The 15,472-nt window shown below is 31.7% G+C and overlaps 1 protein-coding gene across 1 annotated transcript in view; it reads left to right on the top strand.

Moving 5' to 3' along the window:
* Positions 1 to 8,233: 8,233 nt before the first annotated feature.
* LOC128185081 (zinc metalloproteinase nas-39-like) overlaps positions 8,234 to 15,472 on the top strand; it is a 79,569-nt gene continuing 72,330 nt past the window's right edge. Inside the window, exons 1-2 of the mRNA XM_052854760.1 lie at positions 8,234 to 8,300; positions 12,706 to 12,811. Of these exons, the coding sequence (XP_052710720.1) occupies positions 8,234 to 8,300; positions 12,706 to 12,811 (173 nt within the window). The remainder of the gene's footprint in view (positions 8,301 to 12,705; positions 12,812 to 15,472) is intronic.

Consider the following 15,472-nt stretch of genomic DNA (forward strand, 5'->3'; position numbering starts at 1 on the left):
AAGATGACATTCTTAATGTTAAAGATAAAACTTGCACATTTTACAAGTTATCTATTGTATAACCAGTGATTCTGACTAGATGTATCAAAGTAGACAGAGATGAACTCATTTGTTTCAGTGATCATTTAATTTGATCTTCACTAAGCATTCAAGAACTCGTTTGAGTCTAACCCCCTACAAAACAATCAAGAATTTTGTCTGGAGAAGTTCAATTATTGAATATTATAATGACCGGAATTTCCCCAAGGGAAAAACATTACCACAGCAAATTCTGTCGAAAATCATACAGGAATTATATTTCCTACTGGATAAAGGTTTTCTTACAGGATTTAAAGGGGCTTGGACACGATTTGAGCTTAAAATTTAAAATTTAATTTTTCCAATCTTAATGTTGAGAATGTATAATATTGGTACTTTTAACGCATTGTCAAAATTTGAAAGTCAAATGTTGAGGTATAAGCAAGATACAGAGTTTGAAATCTTTGTTTTGTAATCAAAGCTCGAGCTTTGTTATGGTTTACATATGTATTTTATTGGTATAAGTCTTTATCAAATGTTGCTTCTTTCTGTTTATGTATTATCTATGAACACATTGAATCAGTTTACCATTTTTGTCACGAGCCATTTGGTCAAAGAGATGGTAATTCTATACTTTACATTATTTGTAAACAAATATAAGACTCGAGCTTTGTTTACATAACAATGATTTCTTACCTCTGTATCTCTCTTATAACTTGACTTCCAACACTCATATTTTGGTCAATCATTCAAAATGAGCAAGTAAACCAGTCTATACATAAAAAAGAAAATTTTAATCTAACATCGTGTTCTTTTAAATGAGAGAGTAGTTTTTCTGTAAGGTTTAAATATAGTTTTCTTTCCAGATTTTAAAATCATATTGATTTTTTTCAAATCCTTTTGGAATTTCAATTCCTATGGAAAACACTGTTTATCCAATAGAAAATTCTTTCAATGGTTGACTGTCCTAAAATTCGGCAAAGGCGTCCGTTGGAAATAAATATTTTCAGGAATAAGGAATAAAGATAGTTTATAAAGGTGACTACTTTACCTAAATAGTGAATATCAATAACAAAAGTTGTTATAAACTCTTTGATCAAATGTCCATCATGTGGTACATTTGTTTGTTCATAAACTCCATATAAAGCAAGTACAAAGATGCTACATTGTCACTGTCATTATTATACGGCACAGTGTTTCATATTGTGACCTACCATTAAACCTAAACCAAGGCCATAAACTGAGAATACACATACTTGTATGTCAAAATATATTTTAAAATTTATCAATAAATTGAGTCATAAATCCTTAACCGTTACTTCGTCTTTTACTTCTTCTTTTTGAAACATGAAAAAGAAACATTTAGAACTGGAGAGAAGCCTTTTCTCGAATTTCTTGAGGCCTGTGCTTTGCCGTTTTTTGCTGTCGCAGCTGTTACGAATGAAATTACCCACATCAAACTTTTTTGACTGAAGGAAAAAAAATAACTATAGTTATTCTCTTTTTTTTTTTTAGTAATGGTCTGTAGACAATAGCCAATTAATGTGGGAGAAATGGACTGAACTGTCTTTTCTTGGATTGGATATATGAAGAGTTTCGTTAAATTGAATAAAGATGGTTGGTAGAGAAAGGACAACAGAAAGGCCTGCGAAAGGCCTTGAAGAACAACCCCATAAACAGGTGCACGTTAAGTGTACAAGGCACGCTATCACCAACTTTCCTCATCAACATTGTTAGCCACAAATTGATCTTGGGTTTTACCTTGAATATATGCACTTTCTTTAGAGAACTGAGTTGAGCAATTGAAGTATTTAAATATTAAATATTAATTAGAAGAGTATCCGACCTGACTCTGATTTAAATATTAAATATTAATTAGAAGAGTATCCGACCTGAAAAATTGAAGCGGACGAGACATGCAATGAGTACAAATTTAAGCACGACGTGCTACCAACGTTTTACCAATCACAAATTTGAACAATGGAGGACGGTCCCGAGATTCAGCAATGGCGTATATCTAAATATCAAGTCCGGCCAAACTTCCTCAACGAGCGGCAAATGCGGCTTCAGACAATAAACTTGATAATTTTAAGCCAGATGAATCACCAGAGAAGCATCTTGCTGTTTTATTTACATCATTTTTTAAATCTCGTTAGAATTATCCATGCAAAGTAAGTAAAATTACCTCACATATTGTTGCTCCTTATATGATGCAGAACCCCCCCCCCCCCCCCCCAGAAAAATGACTACAATTTATCTGGTAGTCCGATTCATTCTATACATTTCACATTTTTAATGTAGCTGAAGTTTTGATCGAACGTTTACTCAAAATCCACTTTAAAGGGAAAATTGTTCAACTTTATGTCATATTTTAAATTTATTCATCTACAATGTAGCAATTTTGATGAAGTACTTTTTAAAATGGTGAATTCTAAAAGACTGTGGTTAATTAGAGCTTTTGCATATAAGCAAAATGTGTTTCGTATACTTACCTTAAGTATATTTAAGGTGGTTGGGTGATCGTAGCCATTTTTAGACTGTATTAATCTTCTTGAAATGAAGATGTCTGTATAGAATGATATTCAGATTAGAAAGCTACATCATTGGAAGTTTTTGTTTATGGACAAAATACTACAATTAAAATGGTAAGGTAGATCTGATGGGATATATTTAAGATACGACATCATGTAACTACGTAAACGTTACTTACTTATGGACTGAGGTACTTGAATTTTTAGTAAATGTACTGAAATATGTTTAAAACATCCATGTATTAGTTTGAATGCAGTTTTAAAAAGTTTCAAGGAGTGACTTATCTGTACAATGTTAAATCGTTAAAAAACAATAAAAGTTAGAGATATTCTTTATTTCTAGATAAATATCAGCATCCACAAAATATTTGTTTTCCGAATAGTGATGGGCGTATCATCATGAGAGTTGTTTTCAAAGCTTCGTGTTTATATTTCCAAAGATACCAAACGTTATACTTGGGGTCATTCAAAGCTGAATTCGCGTATTGGCCGTTTAAGTGCGTGAGTACGACCACTCAGACAATCGTCTAGCAAATAAAAGCGCTCAATTTAAATAAATGTATGTTTTCAAAATGAATAATAGTGTACAAGAAGATTTCAAGAGGTTAAAAAATATCCTGTCATGATTATTACTACTACCCAACGACTAGTTAATAGCAGCCCCGTTTATTTTTCTACATTTCCTTGGTTGCAATATAACTAGTCATGAAAGAGTATTGAAAACAATTTTAGAAATATTTGAAATGCACGTTTCACTATGTCTATACTTACATATATCTCTTCAAGAAGGTTCATTTACATTTTTTAATATGCAGTGAAAAAATTCTGACTGGCCATCTGAGGCAGCTCCTGCGTACTTCAAAAAGAAGAAACCAGGAACATAATATTGTTTATGTTGAATTTTTTTTACACCTTATGTCCTATATATCCTGTGATCCTGACTAGGAGAATGACAGTGGATTGAGATGAACTACAGTAAAACAGGATAGTAGCGAACACTCTTATATTAAATTGACTATTACAGCAAAGTGTGTTTTCCATCCCCTGTGACTTAATTACTTGTAAACTTGTTTTGAACGATATAACAAATTGTGATTATTAGAAGCCAAATTCCTATTCCCTTGCACTTTATTATAAGTATGTTTGACTGTAATACAGTTAAATGATCTTCTGACTCCATTCTTTGTGCTCAAGAAATGTGTCCAATCACTTACAAAACAATTTGCAAAAAAGTAAGAATTCCAAATATGTAAAAATACAAATACTGGTAATATCAGGTACTTTAGTCAAATTCAGTGGATTGACGATTGCTTCGATATAAAACTTTTGAAACACAGAATTTTTATTGTTCTTATTGAAGTGCTTGTAAATCTTCTTCAGTTATTTAATTGTTTTCAACTTTACAGATTATTCTTAATTCATCTTTTACTAATGATAACTTTTGATGTGATTTACTTGACTACGCCATGAGGTTTAAAATGAGGCCCAAAGATTCAAATCAACAACTTGGCTGTATATATTTTCTCTGTCGATTAACAGTATTGCAGCTCTTAGAACAAGATGAAGTTCTTTTCAGGCAAATACATATAAAAAAAAAATTAACCAGATTATTTTAAACAATGAGTCTTCTAGAAAACTTACATATACCAAAGATTTGCTGCATAAATTCTCAGACAATGAAAAATAAAGAACAAGCTCACATACCCCAGCCTCCCACTTGACTTGACAATAGTATTGCACAATAAATGGCGCGGTTTACATTAATTTAAAAAAAAAAACCATCACAACAGAACTTTCTGTTAATATGTCTTCAACAACAAGTTCAAAAGAAGCAAATTTATAAAAACAGCTCCTAGATAGTTGAATGCAGGCGTCGATCCAGTTATCTGTCATGTTGAAAATTTTGAATTAACCGGGTGGTAGTAAATACAAAATTTACATCATGACATATCAAGCCGAGTCGAAGTTTTGCCAAGATTAGAAACTGTGTAAAAAATTACGTTTGAAATATTCGGGAAATTAACAAGAATTCCTTTTGATTATTTGTGATTTGGAGCTCATCTGGCCAAACGACGAAAATTAATGAACAATTTTTGCACAAAGAAGAAAGACAGATCAAGATTCATGCATATAGCAGCGGATAATGCTTCAGACAATCCTTTTTATCATACATAAACCATTAACGAAAACATTTTACTGTTAACGTTTTGTTTTCATTCTATGAATCTTGTTTGAACTATACATGTACATACAAGGTAAGTAAAAGACTATATATGATATTGGCCTAAATTGGCGCCCTAAAATGAACATCATCATTTTACTATAATTATTTGTTTTCTTTATACAGATATATATATGATGTGTTTACATTATGTTCATTTTGATTCAATTGCCAATAATTTAGAAATATGATATCATAAAGTCAACCTTTTCCCGCCATTTTTGCATTTTTAGCATAAAACGGTTTGTTTTTAAGCTTGTTTTCAAGCAGTTTTTCTTTCAGAAAACATAGAGCGCATGCTTTCCTTGTTCAAGCATGCGCTTTATATTTCCATTTCGTTAAAAGATGAAAAAAGTCAATTTTGGACTGATTTTGATTGAATTATTGAAAAAGTGTCACTTCTGACGTCATATACTGCAACTGAGTGCAAATAAATCAAATAGATAGGCGAAAAATATATTTTTTATTAATTCTTCTAAAATGAATATAACATTTTATAGTTCCCGAAACACTTTAAAAAATGTCGAATTTTGGGGGTCATATTCAACCCATATAAATTATATAGTTCTTTAAAAAAAATCTTTCTTATACATAACACAGAAAAAGACCACATTCTTTAATGGACGAAGATTACACCAGAAAATAACCACCTATGGTTCTTATCTCTGCAAGACAACGTTGCCTCATGAACGCAATCTACCTTCTTATTCCATCAGGACTTTGAAACTTGTTTAGTGTATTGTATATACTTCATTATACAACGATTTTTAGAATAAATATGTAATAGTAGTTGTAACAGTTCAAGAAAAGCATATATTTATTCATGGTCAGGTGAAATAAATTCAAAACTATACAAGTCGGAGATTTATTATCTTTATTTACCATTCTTCAGAAGTGATTCCTGCTCGAGCTCTCTTCCATTCAAATGTTATCAAATATAATATACTTGACCATGTCTATATGTATTTAAGTACTCTTTATATAGTAATGAGCAGGAATCAAAGTTCCCGTAACTTTAAAATTTACAAGAAATAAATAACCTAAACAAAGGGACTTGAACTGAGTCTATGTTAATTTGGCATTATTTAAATGTATTCAAGAAAGCACTAATATTGTAATAAAAAGCTGTGATCAAGTCTAAAATGGTGATCAAGACTCGGTCCCAGTGAACTTGATTTTAAAGATACCATAGAGTCTGCGTCATATGTTTCAAATTTGGATATTTTACTAGAAATCGACACATATGGTAACCTTACAACAAAACTTTATGGTAAACGCAATGACGTCATTTTTCTATTGTCAACTCCCATTACTTATGTTGCAATATACCTTCAACACCTGCATATGGTGTTTTTGTCTCTCAGTCCAATCGATCGCAAGGGCATGCTCTTCGTATGAACAGTTTCTAAGGCAAGGCAAGCTACTGACAAACAAGTTGATAAAACAGGAGTATAAACAGTGTCGCTTGAAGTCATCTTTTCACAATTTCTAGGGTCGATACAACGACCTTGTAAGCAAATACAATTTTCCACTGGGTCGCATGATGATTAAAGTTTTTTTTATTCTAATTGTTAGAACATAATTAATCACCTAATTGTGTAAAGACTTTTCCGGGTCCCCCTCCCCACGATTACGACAAAGAGCACACATGGGGTGTGATGTTCACTCCTCCTAGGCACTTGATCTTACCTCTATCTTTCTGGAGGTCCGTGTTGCTCTGCTTTGGATTTGGATTTCGTTTTATGGATTTTTAAGATAGTTAACACCTTCACTCAATGAAAAAAAGGATCATTCGGGGGAGGGGGGCAAAAAAAAAGAGAGAGAGAGAGAGAGAGACCCGATTTGTTGAGGAAAGTGTGTTTTTTATATCACGAAAGGTGTGATTTATGGTGATTTCTAATTTACGGCAAGTTAGAAATTATCTTACCTGCGTTCGCTTAGGACTAAAGTGCTAACGGGCTATAGCTCTTAGCCACGCAGTGCAAAGGTGTCGTTTGCAGTTTAACCAGTTCCCAAATCTAACGATGCACCAAGAAACCTTGTGACATTCTAAAGGGGGATGTGTGGCCATCTTGTACATTTGAGGAAAAAATGTAATCATTTCTTGAATTGGCTTGTTTCTGCCCAAAACTTGCTAACAATTTTGCCAGAAAATTTAAAAGCAAAAATTATGAAGCCTTACGTGTATATTTTGTGTGAAAAGTATGCATATAAAAACAGGACATTTTTTTATCAGTCTGAACAGCTGTCAAACTGCGCAGCTACAGACTTGTTTTGAAGATTTGAAAATCTGAAGAAAAAAAATATGAAAGAGGTTCATTGGTGTCCTCTCTACAACCAGTGTGAAGAAAAAGTTTGAATTTTGCCTATTTAATTGATGAATATTAAGAATGTCAGAGATTTGTTTTTGTGACATATTTACTTACACAACCAAATATCTCAAACAAAGTTCATAGAACTTTTCACAATATTTTAGCAAATAAATGTTGATAACTTAATCTAAACATATATACTTTTCAATGGGTGACGCCATTTTTGTCGGTCAACGGTTTCCAATTATCTTTTTCTAAAACATATTTTTAAAAAATTAAAAACATTGGACAAAAAACAATGTTATTTAATTTTTTTTTACAAAAATTATTTGTTTTAAATTCAAAATAGGAAAGGACATTTTTGGCAATGATTATCTTTTGTTTGGAAGGGTGCACACAAGTTCATTAATCATTAATGTTCGTGACTTCCAGTACCCTTTTTTAGCAACATTTAATTTTAAATTTTCAATTTTATCAAATTTTTTAAAGGTCTTTTGAGAAGTTAATGCCATGTTCTGCTTTGTGTCTGTGACTGATTCTGGTCCGTGTCGAAATTGTACACATCTGTAAACAAACATTTTATATGTGTAATTTATCGATAATACTAAGTGCAATGGTTTCAATCCTTCCTTTGATTTCATACAAGAAATGTTTTATCAAGAAAGCATTTGGTGACATCGCACTGTCCAGAGACAAAATAAAATTATCTGATCATATCCACTACGTAGTGGTTATTTTTACTAAAAAACGAAAAAAATTAGTGGTGATTATTCGCAACTCTTCACAATCCATTTAAGAATTAACAGTTAGCAAACCAGTCATAAAGAACATGATAGACTCAGTCCGTACCTACTACAAAATTGTTTACTCTTTGCTTATTCGATGTTTACGTTTCCTCATTTGCAAACGTGCGGTTTCACGATAAAACTGGGACCTGATAGCGGAAGATTTGTTCCACCAACCGTCCACAGACACCAGGACAAACACTTCAACCAATGATGGATATATGCATTAGGTATAGGTAGATATAGCCGCGAGTTATACGCAAGTGACAAAATTGTATATAACACGATAACATTGATATCAATAATTACACTAACAAAATGTGTTAAAATTGTTATCAGGAGTGTTTTTTCAATCCCCAACGTGACATGTTGCTAAGACCTGTTTGGATTTTAGCTGCCCTAAACTTATTGACAGTAACCTGTATACAGATAGGTGAGTACACTAGGTTTTTTTCCCAACTAACTAACCATATTTTTAATCACTAAATAAAAACTTAATACTGTCATAAGACAGCAATATCCTTACTAAAGTGTATACCCCTAAATGACATTTCCTCGGCATGAACCCGTCCACATAAAAAAAAATGCTCGGTACATTCCATTTATTCTGATTATTTCCTTGTATACTGTCAATCATGAATCTAGAAAGGGGACGGGGTACCCCCTCCAGAAAAATGAAAGATGTAGTAAATTTACACATAACAACAAGAGTACCACCAGCAAAAACAAATTTTCACTTTTAACCACCCCTCTCTATGAAAAATTATTTTTGGTCACGCAAATCTGCCGCTCCCGCCAAAAAGATAAACAAATATTCGATATTTTATAGGAATGAAGGCAAAAATTACAACAAACAAAATATTCAGACTTTATGTATAAATTATGACCTTCATTTTGATATTGTCAAAGTGTACAATGTAGATACATGAAGGGGTTGAAATCCTCTTACATCCTCAGGTACCACGATGTGGAGTAGATACATCAGTAAATGTAGCTTTATTACCTCATTATTACAACCATAGTCAATATGTCATAGAAAATAAGGGTTATTTTTGGTAAAAACAACAAAATCCTGATTGTTAACAATATACATGCATAGTAAAAAGTCTTCGTTTACTACACAACATCTTATTGTTTTTGTCAGTTTTTTGTTTCGTTTTTTACTTTTTTGGATTCTTACACAAATTTAAACAAGTCCAAATATCTAAAAATCGGTTCAATGGCCTATCACAAAAATCATTTAACAAAAATTAACTGATTACTTTATCTAAACACATATTTTCTTCTTTCAAAAGTTATGTTCGTCGGGAAATGTTTCAAAACGATTTAATGTGAAAAATGGGATTTTCAGCAACGATGGACTTTTGTTTGGAAAGGTGCGCCAAGGTTGAATGATTAGCGTCCATCACTTTTAGTGCCGTTAATCAGCAAATTTCTTAAACTATATTTTCAATGTTGTTCAATTTTCTTAATGTTTGTTGAAAAGTCATAACCGTGTTCTGTTGTGGTTCTGTGACTGATTCTCGTCCGTGTCGATATTATACACTGCTATAGACTAACATTTTATTTCTGTAATGTCTCGATATTACTAAGTTCGATGGTTTTAATACTTCCTTGGATTTCATACAAGAATTTTTGGACTTGGATTCGGTTGTCTTGCACTCTTCATTGACAAAATTGGGTTTCCTGATCGAACCTCTACGTAGTGTTTGTCTTTACTTGTCAGCCAGTGGTAAATATTCGCAACGTTTTAGGATTAAACAGTTAGCAAGCCTTTCATAATGAAAATGAAAGAGTCAGTCCTTGAGTACTACAAAAATATATACTCTTTGCTTGTTCGATGTTTATGTTTCTTCATTTGCAAACACCTGGGTTCACAGTTAAACTGGGACCCAATAACGGAAGTTGTGACTCACCAATCATTCGTACATGTCAGGCCAAACACTTTCAACTAATGACGGATGTATGCATAATGATTTTTATTAGTATATGAAGATATAGCCGTGAATTGTAGGCATTGTACATGTAGTGCAACTAAAGCAAAGTTTTCCCCATTAAATCCTTTACTCAATTATCGCACACCAGTCATAAAAAATCGTATAGAATGAGTGTAAGTTTTTTTTAATTTTGCATATCCTTTGTGTCAATAGATAACTGGTTTATATATATTGATGTAGGATATGTTTGAAGTTATTATTAAAATCTACAAATTTATGATTTTTAATCCTGATTGTTAACAATATACATGCATAGTAAAAAGTCTCCGTTTACTACACACCATCTTATTGTTTTTGTCAGTTTTTTGTTTTGTTTTTTACTCTTTGGGTTTCTTACACAAATTTTTTGGTCCTTCCTTTGATTTCATACAAAACATGTTTTATCGGGAAAGGATAGGGTGACATCGCACTGTTTAGAGACAAACTCGGATTATCTAATCATAACCTCCTCGAAGTTTTCTTTTATTTATAAGCGAAGAAACTAGTGGGGATTATTCTTAACTCTTCACAACTCTTCGCAATCCAATTGAAAATTAACAGTTAGCAAACCAGTTATAAAGAACATGATAGACTCAGTCCGTTCGTATTACACAAATATATACTCTTTGCTTATTCAAAGTTTCTAATTTGCAAACACGCGGGTTCACAGTTAAACTGGGACCCGATTGCCAAAACTTGGACTCACTTACCGTCCGCAGACACCAGGCCACACACTTCAACTAATGATAATTGTATGTATTATGATTTTAATTGGTACCTATAGATAACACCGAGAGTTAACATAACATAATATCATTGATATGAACACTCACACCACCCGAATGCGTAAAATATGATACAGGTTTTTTTTTTTCAATTTCCAACGTAGCAAGATGGTAAGACCTCTTTGGATTTTTGGAATTGAAAGTTGATTATAGAAAAATAGAAGTCATCACTTTTATCAAAAAATTATGACGTTATGTTACCATCTATTTCCCTTTCCAGAAAAATATCCATATATGAAAAAAATGATGCAACCTCTGTGATAAATATTTTTTTTCAAGTTCACTGGGATATATCGATACGACCAAATTATGGAAGTAACAATTGTAAATTGATAACAAGTCGTCTATAGACCTTAATATTGATATTAAGTCCATAACGAGTGTTTTATTTTTTCCCGTACAAGTTTTGAGTAAATTTTGCTTCATATGAGTACAAAATGAGGTCTGCTCACATTATTAATGGGGCGCAATCGGTACTATTTGGAATTTCAACACATTGTTATAGATTCTAATTTACCCCTGGATGAAAATTAAACATATTAAATCTTGTAGCGCATGCACAGGATGCCTAATCTATATTCCAAAAGAAGATCTTTCATTGTGAAAATAGTAAGAAGTGTTTTTTGAAACTTGAACATCTTACCTTATCCTTGAAATTAAAAAGTAATAACTAAGACTTTTTATTACATCTTCAAAAGACACCTATTCATATTTTAATGGATGATTTGGCTATTATGAAATTGGGAACCATGGGTTTGGGGAGGTAGACACTTTATTTGAGCTGCTATTAGACCCCTAGAATTATAATCAAGTGTTCAGGTCTTTATTGCACATCAACAATATAATCTTATTCATACTTCATAATAAGACTTCTCAATTGAAAAAAAATGTAAAAGAAGTTTTCTGTGTTTTGTGAATAAAACATCATATCTTGCTACCTATTGATCCTCAGGGTAAAAAAAAATCTGATATCTAATTACCCATCAAAAAGACAATTTTAGCTTATGCAAAAAAAATGTTAACATTGTAAAAAAAGTAGTAATTAAAGAAGCTACGTAGATTATCAGCATCCTATTTACCCTTGGGATGAAAAACAAATTTTACAAACCTCTTTGCTAATTTACAGGACAACCCAATCATATTCCAATAGATGATCTGGATTCTGTGTCAAATATACGGGAGTCCTGAGAATCAGGTTCTTTAAAAAAAACTGAACTTTATTTATTTTACATCGAATGATAAGCAAGTTCCACAACTTATATTAATATCTCTCGTTGGCACGGATGTTAGCGCGAGGGGGTCATTGGTGTGGGAAGAAGCCGGAGTACCAGGAGAGACCCCACGTGTCCAAGCTAATTTTGATTAAAACTTTTGAATTTTAAAAATGATAAAATTTCCTTAACCTAATTACATATCAACATCTCAATTCCTATTTTTAGAGATGATAAGTTTCTTGCATAAAATGTAAGAGGGGTATAAGGAATTCACGACTGAGAGACATATTTGTCTCTCAGTAAATCTCAATGTAAATTTCCCTAAACCTATTTCACATAACTTTGTGTATATTTATAATTAATGTCATAGTTGATATCATAGAATCAATTTTTAATAACTGGTGCTGTAAGTTTTAATTTTAAAGTATTACGTGAATAATCCTATTGTAAATAATATTGCATATCAATTTTTTTTAAATAACCTTAATTTGTTATTTTCACCATTGTTTCGATATTGCTTAAAATATGGCAGATATTTTGTCCGCTATTTTATGCATAACACAGATTTAAAAGCTAACTGAATGCGATAACAATCACAGAAAGGGGTGTTTTACAATATTATCACATCATGCCACATAACAATGATAAATGTGTCTGATAATTACTTTGAAAAAAAGTATAAATTCTTTAATAACTGTGCCGCAATTCATTACTAACAACACTGTAAAATCGTGTTTATGTACTTGACGCTATTCGGCATATGGACTGAAAAAGAATATTTTTTTCTAAAACTTTGTTGCAATATTGAGCCGTCGAGGTATTAAATGTTATAGCATGCATTGCAATATACTTAACTATTTAAGGTGACCTCACATGTTCTGGGGACGGTTCGGAAATCGAAATAGCAATTGATGGCTTCGACCCAAGGGGATTTAGATTTCCAGTAAGTGGAACATTCGGATTTCCTCCGTAAGTATTCAGTTACTTTTCATTTCAATCATATAATTGACAAACATGAATTTTTAAGACTTTGTTTGGTCTCATTAGATGTATAAAAAAAAACCCTGAAAAAAACTGTTCTTAAAGTCAAGATAAGCATGATTGTTTTCCCTGAAATGATTAACTCACACCCCTATGAATAAGAGGTTTTGTGTCTCAAAAAACATCTGTCTCAATTACTTATTGTCTGTTGTAGTTTTTTCTCGTGTCACAAATTTATAAAGGTGGGGAAACTGTTATTTTAGCACACCTGAACCGAAGGTTCAATAAAGCTTTTTTGATCGCCTGTTGTCCGTCGTCCGTCTGTCTATCTGTATGTCTGTATACTTTTCAAATTTTTTAATTCTTCCCTAAAATATTGTAGCAAATTTAAATTAACTTGATACAAAGCGTTCTTATGGAAAGGGGATTCTTAATTGGTAAAATAAAGAGCTTAAGCCTTTTAAAAAGGGAAATTAATTGCGAAACAGTGAGTATAAGGTGTGTGCCTTTATAAATATTCTACTCAAGAACCACTGCACCAGAAAAGTCAATGTTTACACAAAACCTTGTATACATAGTGAATATTAAAAACTGTTAACATCGTGACCCCCTTACCGAAACTAAGACCCCAGGCGAGGTTCAAAGTTTAACGAAAAAATACGTAGGAAAAATCTTTAAAAAATGTTTCTCAACAACCACGCCAGAAATGCCAATACAATATAGAAAAGCTTGTGTGGATTCTATACAGAGAACATGTTTGAAAATGTTCTTCTCAAGAACTACAGTGCAACAGTTGTTGGGATTACTATGCAAACATAAGTGGCTATTGTATTTTCTAAATGGTACAACCGTGACCCTCTGACTAATACTGGGGCCCCAGGAGGGGTAAGGTTGGACATATAAGTAAATATGAAAAGTGTTTAAAAGTCTACTTCTCGAGAACTGCAATGCTACAATCTGTGAGATTACTATGCATGCAACCTTAGATAATGTAGATTCAATTTTTTTTTAAGTTAGTGACCCCTAGAATAATACTAGGGAACCAAGACGGGTTCAAATTTAACTTAAATAAATATATGGAAAAGTCTTCTTATCGAGAACTACTGTAATAATGCTTCAGTTTTTCAGGATTACTACGTAAGCATCCTTAAATAGTGTAGATTATAGTAGAATAGTAGAAATAACAAAGGAAATTGTTTAAAAATCTTCTTCTGGAGAACTACAGTGATTCAATTTGTGAGAATACTATGTTTTAATAATGTAGATTCAAAATTAATAAAGCTGTGACCACCGGACTAACATTGGGGCTCCAAGAGGGGTTCCATGTTAAACATAGAAATATATACACAGAAAATGTTTAAACATTTCTTTTCAAGAACTACAATGCTACAGTTTGTGAAATTACTATGCATGCATGCATCCTAAGGTATTTTGGATTCTAAATTGTTAAAGGGACTTGGACACGATTCGAGCTAAAAAAAAAAATTCCATTTTAAATATTTAGAATGGATAATATGGATATTTTTAACGCTTTGTCCAAATTTGAAGGTCAGATATTGAGTTATAGTCAAGAAACAGATTTTAGAATTGTTTTGTTAGCAAAGCTCGAGCATTCTTTTTTTTTTTAAATATGTGTTTTATTGTTATAAGTTTCAATAAAATATTGCTTCCTCCATTGTTAATATATTTCATAAACACATTGAATAGGTTTGCCTTTATCCCACGAGTAATTATATAAAAGAAATGGTAATTCCATACTTTACATTATTTGTAAACAAATAGAAGAGTCGAACTTTGTTTACATAACAATGAGTTCTTACCTCTATATCACCCTTATAACTTAAATTTTAACATTCATATTTTGGTCAAACATTTAAAATATGCATGAAAACCATTTTATAAATAAAATTGAAATTTTGTTCTAAAATCGTTTCCAAATCCCTTTAAAGCCAACCACAAACCACGGACAAATACTGGCCCCATAATTGAGTTCATAGTAGAAATAAAAATAACATATGCTACGAAACAGAATGTTACAAAGAAGTGTTACTCGGGTAAGCGATGTGGCCAATTGGCCTGTTCTTTTTATTATTTGCGTAATTTAGATTTCGAGATTAAAGAAATTTACTATTACAAAAAATTAGATCATCAAGAAAATTAAATGATATATTGGGATGAATATAATTTGCAAAACAATTCTCAGTATAGTTACATCTTAACGTAACAGCTAATGGTATGTAGTTTTATTCTTCAATAGATGAGTTTACTAGAGAATTTCTTCAGTACTAGAATCCCCACTATTTTAATAGTTGATTTTCTTTAAAACGTTAAGGTTCCAAAGTCATTTTATAACAATCATGTAACTTTGGAAGTTTTTGTAATTTACCTAAATTATGTTAATTAAATTTAAATACTCTCAATGAAGATTCAATTGTCAAACATGTAGGTTTTGAGATTATTTGTTTATATTTTTTTAATGTCAGTGAGCATGATAAAAATGGGCAATTGTAAAATACACACAGTTTATTCGATTATACATATACTCAAAATAAATACAAATCTAGTGTAAAAAAATAAAATTTAAAGTTAAACGTACAGTACTATAAACCAGTAGTTTTAACACCATATTACTTTTCATTGTTTTGATTT

The sequence above is a fragment of the Crassostrea angulata genome, chromosome 5 (genome assembly GCF_025612915.1).
Source record: "Crassostrea angulata isolate pt1a10 chromosome 5, ASM2561291v2, whole genome shotgun sequence".
Taxonomy (NCBI): Eukaryota; Metazoa; Mollusca; class Bivalvia; order Ostreida; family Ostreidae; genus Magallana; species Magallana angulata.